This window comes from Aristolochia californica, unplaced genomic scaffold (assembly GCF_029961685.1).
Source record: "Aristolochia californica isolate CCGP_79_NKW_82.1479 unplaced genomic scaffold, dmAriCali1.0.hap1 SCAF_12, whole genome shotgun sequence".
NCBI lineage: Eukaryota > Viridiplantae > Streptophyta > Magnoliopsida > Piperales > Aristolochiaceae > Aristolochia > Aristolochia californica.
The window spans coordinates 29,428,451-29,449,620 of record NW_027181793.1 but is presented as its reverse complement, the minus strand read 5'-3'; the positions used below and the strand labels follow the sequence as shown (position 1 = coordinate 29,449,620).

General features: G+C 37.1%; 2 protein-coding genes across 2 annotated transcripts; one reads left to right on the top strand and one right to left on the bottom strand.

The window, feature by feature from the left end:
* The first annotated feature begins 1,888 nt into the window (after positions 1–1,888).
* On the top strand, positions 1,889–13,496 carry LOC137945352 (intracellular protein transport protein USO1-like). Its single transcript, XM_068791212.1, has 8 exons — positions 1,889–2,152; positions 2,298–4,903; positions 5,032–5,190; positions 5,319–5,498; positions 6,692–6,886; positions 11,831–11,929; positions 12,005–12,619; positions 12,794–13,496. Exons 2-8 carry the CDS (start codon positions 2,312–2,314, stop codon positions 13,154–13,156), a joined length of 4,203 nt encoding a protein of 1,400 aa, XP_068647313.1. The 5' UTR covers positions 1,889–2,152; positions 2,298–2,311; the 3' UTR covers positions 13,157–13,496.
* A 427-nt stretch (positions 13,497–13,923) lies between these two features.
* Positions 13,924–18,014, bottom strand: LOC137945647 (uncharacterized). Its single transcript, XM_068791606.1, has 4 exons — positions 17,888–18,014; positions 14,361–14,759; positions 14,155–14,271; positions 13,924–14,066 (listed from the first exon to the last, which is right to left on the bottom strand). Exons 2-4 carry the CDS (start codon positions 14,709–14,711, stop codon positions 13,989–13,991), a joined length of 546 nt encoding a protein of 181 aa, XP_068647707.1. The 5' UTR covers positions 14,712–14,759; positions 17,888–18,014; the 3' UTR covers positions 13,924–13,988.
* Between the last annotated feature and the right edge of the window lie 3,156 nt (positions 18,015–21,170).

Here is a 21,170-nt window from a genome sequence, read left to right as displayed (position 1 = left end):
ATGTGGAACAAAGTAGTTTTGGAGTTTAGTGACACACTTTTTTTAGGGTTATGATGCGAACCACATTAACAGATAAAATAGTTTTTTACATTTTGATTATTTTATTTATTTATTTAAATTTGGTTTTAGCAAGGGATGTTAACATTAGCATCATGGGTTTCATTTACTTTTGATTAATAATATTGTTATTGTTAATTGTAAGGAATTATATTAGACCATGACTGGTGAAATTATAAAGAATAGTAAAGAAGACATATTTTAGATCTTATATTCATGCTTTGAAAAAATTTATATTCTTAGGACCCGTTTGGAACCTACAAAAAATAATAAAAAAGAAAATAAAAGGGAAAAAATATTTTATATTGTTTAGTATTAAATAATCATCTTGAGAAAAGAAATCAAGAGAGGATAATAGAATAATAAATATTATCTTAAAAATGATGAAAATCAGAGAGAAAATAAAATAAATAGAAACTTGACAAAAAAAATTAATCATCCAAAATTTAAAAATAATGCTATTTTTTCCACGTGTATTTAAACAAAAAAACTATATTTTTCTTCCATTTTTTCTCTCATTTTTCATGGGTATGCAAACAAGAGAATTTTATATATATATATTATTTTTTTCCTTCTATTTTTCTCCCACTTTTTGTGTTCCAAACATAGCCTTATATTATTTTATATTTGTTTTTAATTTTTTACGAAGGACATATACCAAAAGGGTTTTGGTTATATTGAGCCTGTGTTGTTAACCTCAACGAGACCCCGTAGAAAATTACTAATTCCATTTTGAACCCATAAACAACATTTATTTCTTGGTTCACATTGTCAACCTATACCCAAGTAATTTATTATACTGGTCGGGTTCAAGTCAAGCAAGTGGCTCGGTTTTTTTTTCTTTCCCAAGTTGTCGTATAGTGAAGCGTCATATTTTCGTGAAGCAGTATGTGATGATGAATCCCTATCGATATTTAGAAATATCTAATTTCGATATGACCTTTGCAAGAAAGCGGAAAGTTGCATTTTCCCCCCCTCCTAAGTCCTAACTAGATTAGCAAATATTACAAGGGAACAATAAAAATATACTTAAAAGCTATTTTTCATTATAATAAATCCAATAAGCAATCCAGATGGTCAACAAAAAATTAACAGCCGTCAAAAAGAACGTACGAGTCTTATCGCATCCAGGGGCTTCGATTCATGGCCCATTCCCAGCTCCAGGCTGGGTCGTGGTTGCAGCCAGCCAGGATCACCACTATCCAGTTCACATCACCTTGGCTTTCAGACGGTTTTTGTCTCTTTTAATATAGCCCTACATGAATCAACGCCCTCAATTATGTCCCATTATCTCATGTTAAGACTTGACTAAAAATATAAAGGAGATTACAGCGTGCTAATTAGTTGTATTGTTGGCTGAAACGTTTAATCACTTTAATGTATCCGAGCCAGTCCCAATCGAATCCAACTTGGGGCAACGATTTCCTCACTGGTGGTGACCCACCGGCCAAGTCCCTTTCGGCAGGTGGGTCCGAGTTGTGACCGAGTTGCGTCTCTTATTAAAAGATGAAACGGGAATTCCATGGGGTCCTCTTGGACGCGCTGGACCTCGTGAGCGGAGCGGGTCTAACGGAAAGGCTCGCGTTTGTAACATCGGGCGGATGAACACGGCCGGGTGTTCAGTATATTCTACACGTGACGGTTGGGGAAGATTAAAAAGGGCTCGACTCGGAGAAGGTAAAGTTTGCCATGTAGGGTACACGAAAGGAGGAATTACGCATTCTAAACTGAATTTACCATGGTTTAGATTAAAACTAAGACGGGATAAAAGAATATAATAATACGAATTAACGATATTGGATTAAAAACAAAATAAGAGAAAATCAGAAAAGCTCCGTCTCTTCCGTCGTCTCCCGAGAGGTCTTTCTTGTACTTCAAAACTACAAAATCGGGAAACTCTGCGGTGAGAAGAATTTGCCTAGGAGCTTGCATTCCTCTAGGCTTAAGAGTCTTTAATCTTTCTTTTCCTCGTTACTTCTTAGATCTTAAAAAAGTGAAATAAGCGGATCTGCTCCAATTGAATTGCTATGATCTGATCTGTGGGGATTGGAGAAATTTCGAGTCGGTTGGATTTTGGAATTTGACTTCAGAATCTGTAAGTTTGTTTCATCCAGAGAGATCTGATATATTTATTAACCGTACTTTTCATTGATTGTGTGAAATCTCAAGCTGTTTGATCCGTCAATCGTTTAGAGTTCCATCGTCTTCTGATTTTCTTCTTCATTTTCTTGTTTCGGTAGTCCGTTTCAGCTCAATGACGGCCGATACAAAAGAGTGTGTGGCTTTGTCGGGGAGTTCCGCGTTAGAATTTGAGGCGAAGAGCGGTTTGAATTCTTGCGAAGATCTGTCCAATGCCGGAGGCTTTAATGGCATTCCTTGCCGTCGTGCAGATGATAACAACGGAGAAGCGAAAGACGATACGGAAGCTTCTTACGTTTTTGTAAACGGTGACTCGGATAACGGTGGGAAGAGGGATCTCGATACAGATCCAATTGCGCTCACCCAACCGCAGTCCAATGTCGACCCTCTGGAAAACTGCCTAGAGAGTAGGGCCACTGCCGCTGAGAGCCTTGTTTCTGGGCAGGTTGGTCAAATTCATGTTGAAGCCTCAAATGCTGAAGCAGAAAGAGTTGAAAAAGATGTCGTGGTTGAAGAGATGAAGGATTTAAATTCTTCTGAAGAAAACCAGGACTCTCAATTTAACGTTTCTCATGTGGTTACGCTAGGAACGTTGTCTGCAGTAGCTAGTCTGGTGGAAGTATCTGGAGAGGACCAGCAACCAGGGCTTGAGGTGACGCCTGCTGAGCTAGTCAGTGGTGCATTAGATGTTAAACTATCGCAAAGTGCAAACAGTTCTTTGGGTGATCTAAGATCAGAGAACGAAAGTGACAACTTTGCTGATAAAAATTCAGAAAAGAAAAATGGCACTTTAGTTGAGAAAAGATCAGAAAAAGAATTCACTGATGTTGTAGATCCTAAATGTTCAGAGAAAGAAGCTATAATTGGATCAGGTGAGGGAGAGGAGTTGATGACTGTCAATGCTGCTCTGTTAGGAAGTAACGGATTAGCAAACAAAAATGAGTCTAGTCGCTGTGATGGAAGAAGGGAACTTGTTCCTGTTTGTGTAGAACCCAAAATTTTGGGTACAGAGGCTGCAGATGGATCTACTGAAAGTGAGAAGTTAGTAGTCAATGAGCTGAAGATCGAGGAATCTACTGAGAGAGCGGAATTAATAGTCAATGAGCTGAATAATGAAGAATCTACTGAGAGAGGGGAATTAATAGTCAATGAGCTGAATAATGGAGAATCTACTGAGAGATGGGAATTAATAGTCAATGAGCTGAATAAAGAAGCTAATGAAGAAACTACTCTGAGAGGGGAATTTGTAGTCAATGTCCAGGATACAGAAGCTACTGATGCATCCGCCGAGAGAGGGGAACCTGAATCTAATGATAAGGATGCAGGGGCTACTGATGGATCTACTGATAAAGGGGAAGTTGTGGTCAATCAAGATACTGAAGCTACTGAAGCGTCTAGTGAGAGAAGGGAACTAGTGGTCAATGATATGGATACTGAAACTACTGATGGATCTGCTGAGAAAGATGAATTAGTGATGAATGATTCTCCAATGTTAGAAACTAAAATCATAAATACCTCTTCTGAACTAGAATTGGTCACAGATGCTATAGATGATGCAAAATTAGATAGCGAGGTTTCATACTCTGCTGATATTAGAGAATTGATCACGGCTGATACAAGTTCGGAAACCAAAAATACAATTGACTCCCTTGAGAGTGTGGAGACAGTTGTTGATGTAAACAAGAGTGGTTCTGTTACAAGTGAGGCACAAATTGGCAATGCAAACACAAACTGTTCTGTCAAAAGTGGGGAATTGACTTCTTTGGATGCGACAATATTTAAATGTGAAACTTCAGATGCTTCTATTATGGAGGCATTGCAAACAAATACTGGAAAAGTTTTTGTAGAAGAAGAAAGATTAGCTTCTGCTGTTAGAAGTGACTCAGTTGAGATTGAAGAAATAAGGTCCAGTTCTGTTGAAGATGTCAAACCTGAAGCAGAACCTGAAAATGACTTTGGTAAAAGTGGGCAAAACATTTCAACTTCTCTTCAGAAAGATGTCACAACAGAAGGTGAAGTTAGTCTTCATTGTTGTGAAAACAAAAGCAATTTGTCTGTAAATCCCGGTGATAGCTTGGAATCAGAGGTAGAATTTGGCAGTCTTTGTTTTGAGTTTGAAAGCAAGGATGAAGTTGAAAATGGTGAAAGCTTGCTGGTTTGTTCTATTAATGAAGTGAAATCAGGGGTTGAACTCACTAACAGATATATTGAAAAGACTGAAAGTGTGTCCATGCAAGCTTCAGGTGAAATTGAGTTAAGTTCTGTGGAAAGAAATCAGTGCTTGCCTGCTGTCCCTGTTGATGGTTTTGGTTCAGAGGCCAAATTTCAAAAAGACAGTGTGGAAAGCAGTGAGTATAAGCCTCTTGCACTTGTTGACGATGTGAAGGTGGAATCTGACAGTACTGCTACCAGTGTGATTGAAAATGAAGATAGCTTGATCAACAGAAATGGTGATGAAAAACTTATTTCTGAAGATGTTGGAGGGCTTCAAGAGGTCCACCCGGCTTCTCAAGAGGATTCTACCGCTGCTTCTTTGGATGCACAGAAGGCTGAGATGGAAGCCATAAAAAGAGGACCTAGTTACATCATTAGAGTCCCAAGATTTGTTAATGATGAACTTAGGGCAAAGATCAACCAGGCACAGTTAGAAGTCAACCAAAAGACCCAGGAGAGGGATTCCATTCGAGTAGCTTTACAGAAGAAAAAGGTAAAACCTCTTTTTAAATGCGAGTTTTAATCGTTTTAATTTTATTGTTCTAATTCATTTTTTTCTTTGAAAGGCTAGTTCTATTTCTGTTTCGCTTCTCTGAACTTGTGTTGTTTCATCTTATCTAGGCAACTTGTGCCGAGTACTGGGACAATGTTCTAGCTGCTAGATCAGAAGAAAGAGCTGCACGGAATGCTGTCAATGCGAAATTTCGGGAAATGGATTCTGTCCACTTGATTATTAATAGGATGAAGAATGCAACTTCCATTGATGAGATTGATGAAAGGGTACTGAAACACTCTCTTTTCATTTTCCTTGTACCCATTGTAGCTCTTTTTTTTTTCTTCTGTTTTTATTTTCTTTTTGCCTAGAATCAAATAATATGCTTTTTTCTTGATCCTTTTTTGGAAAGCAGATACATGGCATGGAGCATAAGATACAACATGAGACCATGCATTTGAAAGAAGAGAAACAACTCATTCGTGAGATCAAACAACTGAAACAGGCCAGAGAGCAGCTTTGTGCAAGTATGGGCACGCAGGTTGAAGTTCAAGAGGCATTTGACCAACGGGACAACATCGAAGAACGCATTAAGGTATAGACTTCTAAGCTTAGAGTCTATGTTATTGATTAACCAGGTCATGACCCGACTATCATCCATTTTCCAATCATCTGTAGTAGGAAATGGTGGATCATTTATAATATATTTAGATTTTCTTTTAGCCTTGAGATAAATTCAAACTGATTTTGTCTAGCTAAGATAGTTTTGACCCATTCAACTTCTCAGTGGTGATAATAATAGTATCTTTGTCTTTTGAACTCCCACATTCTTTAAGAGGAGTAATTATCTCACCAAATTCAGCCATCTAGATAGAAACAATTAACACAATAATAATAGACAACAATGACAACTAGATGCCTGCTCAAGCATTGTGGATTCCACTTTAACAATTAGGGTTTCAAACAAAATACTCCAATCCAATTTCAATCATTCAACTTAATTACTACAAGATCATTGACACCATGAACAAACAAAATTTCACAAAAATTGTCTGATGTCAGTCTTCTTGGAGATGACGCAGGTAATAGGTATGATTGGAATCTAGCACTCGCTTCAAATGGGAGGTTCCCAAGGCACTATTGTCTAGGGGCACAAATTAAACAAATAACTGCTCGATTGACAGCGGAGGCCATCAACCCTAGGGTTATGATACAAACAGTATTGGATGAGTCTAATCTTGACTCTTGATCAGTAAAGAATCCTGAAATTCCCCTTTCCTAGAATATGGAGACGACAAAAAGAAGCAAATTGAGTGCTTAAAGAGCACTGAATTTGGATCTTAATACTTTGATACAACGTGAAAAGTTTTAAAATAGAAGAAGAGAAGAGGAAGAAAGAAGAAAGAGAGTGCTGAATTGCACTTGTTTGGGGAAAAGAATTCAACCCCTTCCCTTTTATTTCACACAAGTGATTTAATTGACCATTTACATAAATGTCCCTCATGATTCATATCTCTATATCTCACGAATATACATCAAAATAACATGTAATCTGAACCATGGACCCCTACCGATAACCCAATCTCTCTGTTACTCAAGACTCATATAGCATATGTAAAGTGACCAAAATACCTCTAAATGATATTTAACATGATCACTATATATTTACCTATTTATTTCATCTTCAAACCATAGTTATAAAGGTTGTCGTTGCTATATTACATGAAAATATGCTTTTATTATTTTATTGTTATTGTACTAAAGTGCTGATGCTAGTTTTGTTCATAGGCTTTGAGACAGGAACTGGATTCTCTTAAGAGTGAGCTTTCACATGCTGAACGTACCTCTATAGCTGCTAAGAAGAAGCATTCAGATGAGTGTGAGGTTTTGAAAAATTTGCAAGTGCAGTTTAAGTATGCGGATTCGCTTCGCCAACAAGCTTATGCAGAATTCCAGAGTCTGAAGAAACAAATGTATGAGAAGGTAAGAATTTTTTTATTTTTTGTTGGCAGGCTCCCCTTATAAATCTTGCAGACAATTTGAGTTAGAAATTTAAATGAAGCCCCAGATTTTCACAATATTCTTCATGTTAAGCAAAACTATGAATACTTCATAAATCTTTATCTTGTATTAAGTTTATAACGTGCTTGGGCCTTTGTCTTAATGGTCAAATGGGGTATGGGTCTGTCTCTGTGTGTAATCAATATTCATAAAAAAAAGGTTTGTAAAGTTAATGATATATTTATGCCTTTAAACTTATTTATAAAAATTGAAGTATATGTCGTGGTGTACTTCATAATTTGCTTTGGTTGTCATAATAAGTGGTATTACTTCACAATGAGTTGATAAATGGATTTAATGGAAAAGTGGCTCAAAATTTTGTTTTGTGAAAACTTTTCGCAAAACAATTTATGGTGGCACTGTAGGCAAGTGACCTTTTACCAAGTCTTTTTGCTCATTGTTATTAAAAGGGATAGTTACACCTACCTTTCTTGAAGGTGGTAAAATTTCATGTGCTCCCATCTCAATAGTTACTTCCCCTTAGCTTTGACATTTTGTTACAGTCCCCTTTGACTTTCATTCCCTGTTTAAAAAGACAAAAGCATCCTCAATAAAAGGTTATGATGTCGCTGTGAAAGAATTTCTGGCAAAAAGTCTCGGAAAGAGGAATCATAAAAAAAAATCATCCACCTTATGAAGATTTTGATCCTTGGTCTCCCTTTCCCAATGGCTACCTCAAGCTTAATTTTGATGGTACCTCCTATGGTAATCGGAGACCTGTAGGCAGTGGCAGGGTGATTATTCAATGGTGTGAGGATCAGACTTACCTTCTGTGTTATGTCCCCCTTTGAGCAAGTGGACTCTGGTCAATTGAGGAGCCCTTCAAGGTCTTTAGTTGTTTAGGGAATCAGGCTGTTTTTTCTCCCCTTTGTCATGTTTATAGTTCCTTTAAGTGATTTCAGATCTCTTGGCTTGCATCTCTGTATTTTGGTTCATGTGTTGTGTTGGCCAATCAGTTAGCCAAATGCTTCGCAAGAGATGGTTCTCCCCAACAACACCTTGTTGTTGGCTTCTCCATCCCCCTCAACCTCTTTCTTTTGTTTTGTTGTCTTGTGTTTCTCTTTTACATTTTTTTAATATTTTTTCTCTTGTTTTGGTTGTTTTAACCACTCATATGTTTTTTCTTTATAAATAAAAGTCAAATTCTCTTGTATGTCATGGTTCTATTGTTGCACTAGTTTAAATTCTGAACCATACCACATGTTGGAATTACTACATGCATCCCACCTTGAAACATGGTTCTTACACCTCATTATGGGTAGGCAACTTTGATCTGAGGCCCTTTGAATAGCCTCCACATTTTGGCTAATAAAATGGCAGGTGGCATGAGTCACACGACGTATTTTGGCCTTTTTCTAAGGCTCCACATTTTAAAATTTGGTTATATTGTTAATCTAAAAGTCGGAACACTCTCTAATATTTGGATGTGTTTCAAATTGAAGGTTGAAGCTCACATTTAAAGGTGAGCCTTCCCTTTAAGTTAAAGTGTACAAGGAGAGTCTCATAGGAGCGAGTGGTTCCTCTTTAAACAAGATGAACTATAGGCTTGTATATGCCATAAAGATTTAATTACTGTTTACTAAAAGAAAAGTGTTTAAAGGGGTGAGTGCAATGGCAATTCCAAATAAGGGATAAATAGTCATTACTCTAGGCTTATGTGCAATATCACCATTTTATTTTTTCTTTATTTTTTCTTTTTTTTTTTTTTGGGGGGGGGGAGGGGGGGGGGGGCGGGGGAGGGGGTGTCAGTGTAATTAATTGGGTTTAATGACATGGTTGTAGACAGTATTTGTTTTTATGAGTACCGTTGAAGAGCAGATATAGAAGAGTCTTACATGACTCTCACAGTAAGAAGTCCCATGGAGCCAGAATTAATATGGTGGAGTCTTACAGTAGTCTCACAAGAGGAGGTTTCACAGAAGAGTCTTAGTTAAAAGTGTTTTAGTTATGTTAGTCTTTTATTTATGTTCAGTTGTTCAATTGTTTTAGGACTTATCTTTTAGTGTTAAACTTTTGGTGTAACTGGGAGAAAATTATTTTAATTGTAATAGGATTCTACTTATTTCCTTTATTATAAATAGAGGTTCATTGTATTCAAATTACATCAAGTTAATGGAGTATTTCTCTTTTCTAGAAATTCAACATGGTATCAGAGCAGGTTCTGTGAGTTGACTTAGCCAACCCTTAGAGATAATATGTTCATTTTTTTATCTATCCTCTCTAGTAGTTTAGGTTCATATTTTATCTTTTTTTCTTTCTTTCCTATCCTAGTACCCTTTTTTTCTTGGCGTTCACACCTCCATATTGAAGTTTTCATATTTCAAATTATATATATATATATATATATATGGAAACATCTTCAAATCTACTTTCTAACGCAAAACGAAGTTTGGCAATCGTGTTTTCTACAAAGAGAAATCTATATTTGAAGTAGAAAAGGTCAGATTGCAAGAGAGGTTCGAGCAACTACAGAAAGTTTCAACTTTCGGGGCATTTTATGTCATATGAAACTAGACTTTATATGGAGAATTAGATGTCAAAAGATAGATCTGTAAGTTATTTTCTTACCTATTAAACCAATTCTCAATCTCAGCTTTCTAGAAGGAGATATCAATATCGGAAGAGTCAATGGTCATGTTGGCCAATGAAGAAAGAGTACCTAGTTCGGCCAAATTACGGAGTCTGAAATTTATCAGATTCCTTCTCTCAAAAGAAGTACATTTTTTGAAGAAAAGTTATACCTGAATGAAAGGTATCGAAGATTAGTTTCAAAAGGATAAAATTTCATGTCAATTTGATCTATATGTAAGGAGATATTTGCATTGGAATCGGCAAGGGTCAAGCTACAAAATGAAGCAAATCAAGAGGTCATAACAAATTCAAGAACGAAGTTTTTTATGTAAAATTAAGTATCAAATTAAAGCACTTTGAGTCTAGTTTCTTTAGAAACAAATTGTTTATGATTTTGAGCCAAATTTTGAGTGATATAGATATTAGAAGTGTCAAAGGTCAGTTCTGCTGAAAATCTTTCATTTTCCTGTTTTCTCGCCTATTATCTCTCCATGCATTGATGTGAATTGAGTTTTCTTTTAGAAACCTAGTTTTTTAGCCAAAATTCTCTTCTAATTAGAGAGTTTTGGTAAGATTTACTTACTCCATAATGTGCTAGTTCAAAGTATGCAATATCCTGCTTTGATGTTGTTTTTGAGTTTTGCGTTTTGTTTTTTGGTTGTTAATCTTCCGATGTAGTCACTCCCCAAAAAAAAGTTATCTTGGTCAAATTTATTTTCCTTCTGGGTAAAGTTGTTTTTCTCTAGTATTTCTTTAATTTATCTTCTTGTGTCTTCATCACTTCAAAACAATGCCTAGACCCACTACCTAAAAAGTATAGGAATGTGCTCAACATCCAACTTGAGTCAAGTCTTTTATTCTTCACCCAAGAGGTGATTTGTGTTTGAGCTATGCTTTAAAAGTGAGTAGTCTCTTTGTTAAGTCGGGTCGTTTTTTCACTTGTAAAATTGAGCAAAGTATATTTCAGACTATGACCATTTTGACTGGTGTATGGAGCTTTGTTGTATGACTAGGAGTGATCTTCTTCTCCTACATTATGTTTTGTCCAAGCTGGGTCTTTATGTCCTTTTTATTCCCAGCTTGAGGGGGAGAAGTAGAGGAAGAAGTACAAGAAAGAGGTACTTTGTTCTACATGTTGTTGTAATTTTTATGTGACCAAAATATTCAAGAAAGGGGGAGAACAAATGATGAAGATTTAACAGCTATAAAAAAATTTTAGCCAATGAAGATTAAAGACCAAGATTGCAGACCAATAATCATTTTCATTGCAAGTTGAAGTTATATTGTCCAGCTTGAAGGAGAGTGTTGAATAGCAGATATGGAAAAGTATTACATGACTCTCATAGTAAGAAGTCCCATAAAACTAGAATTAATATGGTGGAGTCTCATAGGAGGTAGTCTCACCGAGGAGTCTTAGTTAAAGGTGTTTTATTATGTCAGTCTTCTATTTATGTTCAATTGTTCAATTTTTTTAGGACTTATCTTTTAGCGTTTAACTTTGGGTGTAATTGGGACAAGGATAGTTTAATTGTAATTGGATTCTACTTGTTTCTTTTATTATAAATAGAAGCTCATTGTATTCAAATTACATCAAGTTAATGAATTATTTTTCTTTTCTAGAAATTCAACAAGTACCCTTCTTCTATTTGGTTGGTTGAGTTAAATAGAAATCATATTGTTCCTTTTTAGCTTGAGGTTTATTTCTTCTCTGTGCTTGAGCTCAAGTTTTCAGTGATAATAATTAATTATAACTATCTTCCTTATATGACTATTTTTTGGGTTCAATTGAATAGTTTATTAATCAACCCATATCTCATAGCTTTTGTGGAATAAAATGCAATAGCAAGACTTGCTTTACTACTTTTTTATGCCTTCTCATGAACGGTCTGAATGCCATGTAGTCTTCTTCCCTATTATATTTGCGAACTTTCTGTAAGTTCAGACACATGATCTGCTACCATGTGAAGATGTAGCATTACAAGCTCTTTCAATTCAAGTTATTTTTCTTTGTTGAATACCCTAGTTCATTAGCTCCTTTATAAGAATCTAAGGTGACTCACTTTCAAAATCTGCTATTGGAACAGTATTTATGGGTCATGAAGTCTATCTGTCTTGACAAAGATGCTAAGTTTAACAAAGATCTAGATACCTTCACATAGCTTAACATTTTCACTGTTATATGCGTCCTTTGTGCCTGACTTGTTATAACAAATATATATTTTTTTTATGGAGTTATGTTATTCATCGTTTTATAGCTCATACAACCTCAAATTTGGGTTTGCTTGTGCTCAACAGAGTAAATACTTTCACATGTACAAAGGTGACCAGAAGGCAGCAGCAGATTTTGCATCAGCAGGAGATAGAGAGAACCTCTGGCATTTCTGTAATGATCAGGTACACATGGCTCCTCTGTTGTACATTGCTCTTAATTGACATCCTAATCATTAACATGTGGGATATTTGGTTTAGGTGGAGAAGTTTATGGAACTATGGAATAAAAATGATGAATTTCGGACTGAGTATGTTAAGCACAACACATTGAGCACAGTGAGGAGATTCAGAACCCTTGATGGTAGATCTTTGGCTCCTGATGAGGAACCACCTGTTGTGTGGCGTAGCTCTACGGAAGAGAAAAGTGAGGTATCAACTAATCCTGCTTCAATGAAGATAAATACCGCAGAAACAGTGTTAGAGGTTCCTGGTGCACCTGTGACTCCCGAAAAGACCGAATCAAAGATGGCAGTTGATTCTGTCCCCAAAAAACTTTCAACTAAACCCAAAAAGACTAGCAAGTCCAATTCAACAGAAATTGGCTCAGCAACTGTCTCTGGCAGGTCTGTTGAGTCTGAGGAGTTTGAAAAGGTAATAGAGAAAGAGAAAAAGCTCAGTACAGAGGAAGAAGAATCGGCAAGTAAGGAAGAGGAGCTTAGGAGAGAAGAAGCGGCTGCTAAGTTAAAAGAACAGTGGCGACTAGAGGAGATTGCTAAAGCCAAGGAAGCAGAAGAGCGGAAGAGACGAAATGCTGAGAGAGCCAAAGCCCGAGCAGAATTAAGAGAACAAAAAGAAGCGGAGCTCAAGGAGAAGGTAAAATCTTTAAAATAACTGATTTTCACATGCATTCTAACCTAAAAAATCATCAACCTCAGTATTTTGTGTCTTTGCCAAGTGATTAATTTCATGAGGTGCTTTGAAGAATAAGAGATTTTTAAGAACGTTAACTATAGGACATTTTAAGAATTATGTGCAACCTATCTGCAGGAAAGAGAAAAGAGAGCAAGGAGGAAAGAGAAGAAGGAGAAGAAGAGAGGGGTTCAAGTAGACGGTTCCTCTGGTAATGCCAGTGAAGACACTTCCCAGGTCTTATCAGAAAATGCACCTGCTGAACCTGATCAGGAACCTGAAATAAAAGAGAAGCCTGCAACTGTTGTCCGGAGGTACTCAAAGTCCATGGCAGCAGTGAAAACTAAATCAGTTCCACCATTACCTCTGCGCAACAGAGGTAAAAGGAGAATGCAGCCGTGGATGTGGTGGGCGCTTTTTGCCGTTGCACTCATTGTGGTGTTTTTGGCGGTCAACAGTACCTTCTCATCCAAATTTAGCCGATCTAACATTGGCTTTTGAGAATAGTGAGCATGCTGGATTGCATTTACATCCTTTGTAGCATTAAATTATATAGGGAAGATAGAAGCAGTGTGATTTTTAGGTCATAAATATCGTCCATTCTTTTGTTTTTGCAAGTTGAGTTTTTTTTTTTTTTCTCTTTTCTCTTCTCTTTTATTTTTTATTTTTCATTTTCTTAAATGCCGAGTGCAGTTTTCAAGAAAATTGTATTACGTTTTCAATGCTTGGATCTGAGAGATGGCTTTACTACATAGTTCTGACTAAAGGATTGGTATATTGCATTTTAAGTGGCCTTATACAATAAGATAATTTGAGTGTTATGAATTAGTTGTTTGTCCAATTACTCTTCAGTCTCGTCTTTTTGTTCTTTTGATTCCTTTCTCTTGATTCGGGAAGACCGAATCCTCTGTATTGTAATCAGGCCCATACTCGGGTGTCTCAATCGTTATCATATGACTGCTGTCATAGTTCGTCGGAGCTCTGCCTGAAGCAGACACCTCTAGCTTGCCAATCCTATAACCCTATAACCCTCTTGAGATAATATTTAGAACTTTTCTGCTGACCTTATAACACCTCTTTCATATCCAGCTTTTGGTCCAACGTTAATCTTCGGCATGATTCACTTAATATTGAGCAGCATTTCTTCTCTGGTAAGTGAAGAATTGTTCCTTGATTTGTTATTAAGATTAACAAGAGATGAAGTGTTTGATATCGTTCGACTTCAAATAAGAATAGTAAAAAACTGATGTATTGATGTACAAGGACAATGCTTAAAAATCAACAATATGAATGTGCATTCAATCAGTCGATTACAATAACCAGATCTCTGTCGCTAGAGGTATCCATCTCTTCTATCTTGCTCATCTGCTGCCTTGTTTGCAGCTTCAACAGATTTAAGCCAAAGAAACCCCTGTAAGAATAGCTTGATACTTAAACCCGTAGAACTTAGCTTCAGTTATAGCACATACAACAGGAAATACAACTATCATGTTACTCACAGAAGTAGGTATGCCAGTGAAGGCAAAGAATCCAAGCAAAGGAGCATAAAAAACACTATCAGAATTGAGAACCCCAAAGACAGGCTTCTGGTTGATGTACTCAAAAACAGATCCAATCTGTCATCGTCACAGTTTAAAATCAGTTTTGACTACCGGTTGACTGACTACTAGATGGAGAAGTGGAACAGAAAAAATACACACTATACCGCTGCAATGGCAGTCACTGCTGATGCAAGCAAATATGCATAATAGGGGACCTCAAAGGCCTGTGCAGAAGCGGGTTTTAGTTCTTCAGGGGCCCAAGGAGGTGGCTCATCAGAATCTGGTCTAGCCCATGAAGGGATTTTCTCATCCGGTTGGTTTGATTTAGCCGAACCTTTGCTCGCAGCAGATACTCTGAATCTATGAAATGGTGTAATTCTTTGATCACATGCGCGTTTTTCAGACAAATAGATCATTTGCAAATGCAGGTCTGATCTCCACCTGACCAGATTCTGCGAATGTTTTGTGAAGTTATGGATTAGATTTGAAGTGCACAGAGATAGAGAGGTAGTCATTTGTGTTTGCGTTTTTTCTTTCCCCTCTTTCCAAAAAGCACAAACTACCTAGCAAAAGACCAAAAAAATAAGTAAATAATGAGGTTCCATTGCACAAAGAAATCAAAGAAACAGCTCTGATAAGGTATGCAGCTGTCATATCATGTTTCCTATTCCTCTGGTTTGTTAGGCTCAGAAGATCAACCAAATAAAAAAGAAAAGGATTTTCATCTCAATTGATGTTGGTCCTTTAATATTCCTTTCCAAGCAACTGTAGACTGTACATATTTTAGTGAACATTCAAAATCTGAAAGCTGTTTATGTCAAACTTGCCACTCAACTCAACGTGGGAAAAAAGTAGTATATCCTGCAATAGCTTAACATGGGCTGAAGATCAAACAGAAAAAGACATGCACACCCCAAAATAGCCTACTATGTATTGAACTGTTGAAGACCAAATTATGCACAAGTGATTTGATTTTCAGCAAATGAATAATTTCATGTGAAGCAAACTCCAAACACCTTGTGAGGTTTCCAGACTTTCCATATCCACCATGAATGAAATAGATTATACTCTTGATATATAATGGAACAGTGGTGTTACAATGGATTCAACAGTAAAAGTACCTAGTCGTGATATAAGAGGAGAACTTTAGCTTGAAGTATAAACCACTTCCAGTAGGACATTTCAGACCCAGATTTATATGTGCTCACCAGGAACTATCTGTGGCTTAGCCTGATACCCCAAAACTTAAATATCTTATAGCTGGTCATTGCCATGTAATCATGGGACAGAGCCTGATTATACTCGTACCCACTGGATCTAGTTGATTTGGACAGTTGCCCAGCAGAAGAAAAAAAAAACACATAAACAAGAGAAGGGAATAAAAACAAATAAAAATGGAAACCAGTAAAGAAGAAAGTATTCATTTTCTTTGGGATCGTCTGCTTGTTAGCTTGATAACTTAGAGGTGATTTGGCTGCAAAAATGACATCTTTGCAGGTTAACCACTTTTCCTCTTAGGAGTGAGATGAACATATTACTATATTTTCTAGTAAGAGATAATCTGAACTCATCCAGAACATGCACGAAAAAAAAAAAAAAAACTAACAACCACATCAATATCAGGTAAGCCACCAACCATGTCAGTGAGTATGTTTGGTGATATGCTCCCATGGAGAATATTTTCAATGGTTCTGTGACCCAAATTGGGAAAAACAGGTTCAAATGGCATGGTTTGGTTTGAGTTTTCAGTATGTGTTTTGTAATGGAGACTTGTCAAAGAAAGAAATCACCAATTCAATGACCTGCAACTCACAGGTTACAGTCAACGGTTGATCAGCATAAAAGTTGAAATCAGTAAATAGGGGAGTACTCACTTCCTATAGCATTTTCCACTAGTTAGCTGACTAAATTGAAATTTCAGGAGGCAATTAGCTGCTTATATAACTCTTTTGCTGGTTTATCATTTTTTTGTCCCAGGTTTCAGTTCTTTGGACATCTCAAGGAAAAAAAATGACCAAATGACTCTGAAGATGGTAAATTACAAGTTCAACTGAATATACAATTAGATTTTAGCACAAAACGATCCAAAGCTACCTCTCAAAATCTATAACCACATAAAAGCTCAGCTACCCACTTACCCTCCTAATGATCACGTTTGATGATATTGCTCCTAAGACAGAAATTTCAATGGTTGGTCATAGGAAGTATCAGACCCACCAGTGAACTGGTGGCATGACCGATTTCGGTTCAACCAAGTTCAGCCACTGGTTGAACTAGTACCATATTTTGATATATAATCAGAAGAATTCCTCTACAGTTTTTATCTTCAGATTGTAGATATACCTTTTTCCTGTGTCAAAATACAAGCTCTAATGTAGGTGTAGTAGTTAGAGGGCCTATCTTCATCATGGTAGGTCAAAGTTTTAAGTTTTACATTCGTTTTCTTTAAAATTTCAACTCTAAAAGGTAGATTTCTTCTACCAGGATGTACCGGACCAGTTGGACCTGCAGTCTTTGTGGTCAAAGCAGATTAACTGGCCCATTCATGAGTTTTCAAGGAAAAAGGAGTCCTTCCTATTAACAAACCAGACTAAACCCCTGTTCCAATCTGATATGGCAGGTTCAGTTCGGTTCTTACAACACTGGAAAAAAAAGAGGTTTGAAATGATCTGGTTGATGTTAGTTTTCTTCACGTGTTTTTTGTCTTAATTAAGATTTCTTAAAGAACAAATAAAAAATTTAATGAACTAAAACTCAGATCACAAGATCAGTTTCTAGAACAGGTGAAGGAAACAGAACTAAGATGCATGAGAGTGAGAGATTGAACCAAAACCATGCAGAGGAAACATAGGTGCGACTACTAGGTATGCAAATCCATCTTTCCGCATAGTGTAGTTTTCCAACGCAAAATAAGTATCCAAACCAAGATATTGGCAGATTGAAATGTAGTTTGGTTAAGAAGCACAGTTCTCATCCTTGATTTTTATTATATTGACAAATCTCTTGGAGGACATACAGTATAATCAGTCTCTAGTTAAATTAACAATAAAGTGTCTTTCCCTGCATGTTTCTGGTCGAAATTGCCAGTAACAAATAGCTTATTTGCTCAAATCAATGAAACTCAATCTCCCAAAAACCGTCACAAAAATCCAAACATGGAAGATTGCTTCTGAAAGCAATTAGCTAACGTACAGAAGTCAAAGCATGGTTATTTTTTATTGGTGAAAATGATATAATCATAACATGTGGATTGAGCCGAAATATCTGACCTAGACTTCTTAGGTCCGAGTCTGACAGGTGTTAAGGTATCTACTGAAACTAATTTTCACAATATAAGAAAATAACTTCGCATAAAAAACTGACATGATTTTAGCACTTTCTTTCAACAAAGAAGTGGCACCCTTTGCACGAAAATGGAGAAACGAGCATAGATGTTTAATAAAGAAGTTCGGGAAAAAGGAGAAGTTGCCAAGACAAGGAAGACATATGCCGAACTGCAAACCCGCCATTACCATCCATCAGTACACTTATACAATACGATTCTCTTGAAAATGGGCTTTTCACTCGACATTCACTAAATTGCTACAAACAAAGGAAGCATGTAAAAAGCTGAAGAAAGGATAGCATCATCATTTTGGAACAAGTTTCTTGAATGAATGCTAAGATGAGGAAGAAAGCGTGGTAATATTACCGAGCTAAACTTGGAGCGGCAAGGAATTCTGCGTTCCGCAGTAGACGTTTCCGTCAAATGAATGCGCTGTTATGAGGAGCTCGTACACCACAAACACTGAAAGTTCGTCATCTTCGAAAAATCTTGAGAGAGGATTGAAAAGAGACGGAGGCTGGTGGTGACGGGAGGTAGGGTCTTATGGGCCCTGTACGGAAAAAAATGTTGTTATATAATTTTTTACCGTCTCTTGATATTATAACGATTTTGCCTAATTTTTATTTACACCAATTTACCCTGTTGTTAGCCGGGTAAAAAAACGGAACCAGAATGACTTGAGAAATAATGGAACGGAATAGTTACGAAATACCTGAATGATAATAAAAAAGACTAATCTTTCCATAATCAAACAGTAATTATATAGTGGATTGGGCCTTAAGCTAATATTCCTTTTATAAAGTGATCGTCTTGATTGCTGTATGACCCAAAGAAAACCCTTTCATAATTCCTGTTCACTACTTACTCGTATTGTCAATCTGTTCCATATCTTTTAGTTTATATTTGTTCATCATCAATATTCATACTATCAAAGTGGAAGTCGTACAAATCTCTCCCAAAAGCTATCCGCATCCAAATCACAAGCCTCATGTGGTGATTATCATTTCACATCTGGGGAGTCAAACTCGATTGATGATTGCCAAAGGTAGGATGCCTTGCAAGGCTCTTATAGAGGAGTGTGGGTGATGATTTTAACTGCCGAAACAATCATCATTTCCCATCTTTTGTGTGATGCCGAATATCAACCCATTATCTTCCAGTCGCCGGCATAATAATCACTGTCATCTTCACAGAAGAAACCGACAACCAGAGAAACATTTCTGGCCTCCATCTTTTTGAAGCACGGTGGACAGTACACTCTCGAGTGAAAAGGGTTTTCAGGTCAGCTGCCATTGTCATCTCCCTGGGTGCTGATGAAGCTGTCGCAGGGTTTTTGAGTAACTAAATTCTAAGCTTTTCGGTTTTTACCCTTCCCCTCTCACAACGATGCCTACATGGGCATCTCTGTGAAGCGTCACTGTTCCTGTTCCGTGCCTGAACCGTCGACAGAGACTAATTGGAACTAAAAGACACTGCCATGCCTGCTATCACTGAGCATTTGTGCGTTTTCTTTTACTGGGTAAATGGTGGTTTTGAGTGCATTGCGCAGGAGCAGATTAGCTTTTTGGCTCAATTTGTAAAAGCTTGGCGTGGATTGTAGAAAGATGAAAAAACAACATATGCTTACGAAATTAAACCTTGTATTATTATATTACTTGAACCTTGTTCTTAATTGCAGAATGATGTAAGCTTAAAATATAGATTGGGAGTGGAGTACACTGCACCTCGTTCTCAAATTGAGGGATTTTCTTTAGCTTTTAAGGCAAAATGGTGGAGTTCTTCCACGGTTTTGTGGCACGTTAAGCGTGGGATATGTCTCACATTGTCCCCCGCAATACCTACCGCCGAACCTCATTTCAAAGACAGAAAAAAATAGGCATTTGTAGTGGAATTAATTTTCGTGTAATCTCATTGTCGGGCAGAAGATGTCCAAAGGGTGAGAGAGGCAGGGCCTCCTTCCCGACAAGTAGAAAAGAAGCTGAGAAAGACCTCACCATCCCTATGCGAAAGTTCTTGGATAACAATGAAGAGGACAAAGAGCCTCTCATGGCTCTTGATAGTCATAGAGAGAATACTAGAATCCGAAATAGAACAAATCCAAGAGGATTTTAACTAGTCATCTACTGCTACGTTTGAAATCATTGGCAGAATTTGTATAGTGATTTGAGTGTTCGACAAAGCTCTCCTTGGACGATGAAATTTCATGTTTCATTTCCACCAGTAAAGACCAAAAGACAGCACCGACGATGGCAGAGGAAACCGTCGTAGGATAAGACAGAAGAGAGAAGAAGCCCATGGCAAAGAGCCAATTTTTTTATCTGTGTCAACTTCATTTCGAAGTAACCTTGCAACCCCAATAAGAGGAGATGGGCGATCCTGCAATTAAATCGAGGAAAAGCCTCGCCACTGTCTCTGTTTGCATGCAAAGAAAAAAAGAGAAACTGAATTGGAATATGATCTTTTCAAGGTAAAGAAAAAAGCAAAACAATGAGATTAGCGATCGATGGATTCGTCCTAGTGTTTCGGGAAGAAGGCATGCGGCTCGCGTAGAGTGTCCAATGGCAATTTAATTCTTTTAACTTTTGACTCAAGAAATTAGCTTGTCAGGTTGTTGCTGCCATATCCATGAAAAAGAAGAAAAATAAGAACAAATTTAAACAAGGGAGACAGGGGCAATGGTTCTCACGAATTTAGAAAAAAAAAATTGTTAATAATAAATGCCTTTCCATGATTAGTGCAGCAATCTTTTAATTTGATATCACCTCTACTCTTCTTCCTTACTAGTCCTCCTCATGACTTAATTTGACCCCATTACGAAAATTCCAGTCGCCAGATTTTATGTGGTTGAATTGAATTACATGGAGATTCATGTGGCTTCTCAGAAGCTCAGATCCCAACTCATGCATTCTACATAAATTTTCCGGTCTTCAAGATTTTTTATTTTGCTTGTCTATTTTTCAAACAAAAACGTCCCATTAAAGGAAAAGCATCGACCTTCTCTTCGACAAGCTGCGCCATCCCACTCCATCTTCGTCCCTTCTACTCCACGACTAGGCTGCGTAATACTCATATTTGACTTCCATTACTGGAGGTGGACGAAGCAACGAACAAAAAGCATGAAAAGATGGATAATCTAAGAATTTAGGCATTCCAGCCCCTAAGTTTCATGGAAGGAAATTAAGTTGATAAGATACATGATGACGAGAAACGATAGGCAGGGGATTGGATTCTACGAGGACCATGGAGTTACAAAAACCGATGAAGGCAGTAATTATTATTAAACTGCGCCGAATCAAAGTGAGTTTTCATTCTGTCGAAAATGAATATTTCTCATTTTCTGGCTGGAAGACGAGTGTTCTTGTTGGTGGAAGCAGGGATGAAATGGTCTGAGGAGTGAAGAAAGGGGTCGTGGTGTCTGTGGCCGTTCCTTATTCAGAAAGAGACAGTTCTCTTTTTTATTTTAACATTTTAAGTTTTTGGATTTTAACGATGTTTTTTTTTTCCCACTGCAAGAAAAAAAGGAGGAAGTTATCCTTTTCTGCTCGTATTAGAACTTTTTGATTGGTAATTTAACGGTCACTGGATATGGGGAAGGGCAGAAGATCGTGCTTTTTTGCTGGTAGTGCCAAAAGCAAAAAGCTGAACAGAA

Bases quoted from the DNA above. Each gene is read 5' to 3' on its own strand.
- LOC137945352 (XM_068791212.1), top strand. From the start codon at position 2,312: ATGACGGCCGATACAAAAGAGTGTGTGGCTTTGTCGGGGAGTTCCGCG. The intron at 5,499-6,691 runs GTATAGACTTCT...TTTTGTTCATAG, and splicing joins ACATCGAAGAACGCATTAAG to GCTTTGAGACAGGAACTGGA. The intron at 6,887-11,830 runs GTAAGAATTTTT...TGTGCTCAACAG, and splicing joins AGAAACAAATGTATGAGAAG to AGTAAATACTTTCACATGTA.
- LOC137945647 (XM_068791606.1), bottom strand. From the start codon at position 14,711: ATGACTACCTCTCTATCTCTGTGCACTTCAAATCTAATCCATAACTTC. The intron at 14,272-14,360 runs GTATAGTGTGTA...TGACGATGACAG, and splicing joins CAGTGACTGCCATTGCAGCG to ATTGGATCTGTTTTTGAGTA. The intron at 14,067-14,154 runs GTGAGTAACATG...CTATTCTTACAG, and splicing joins TCACTGGCATACCTACTTCT to GGGTTTCTTTGGCTTAAATC.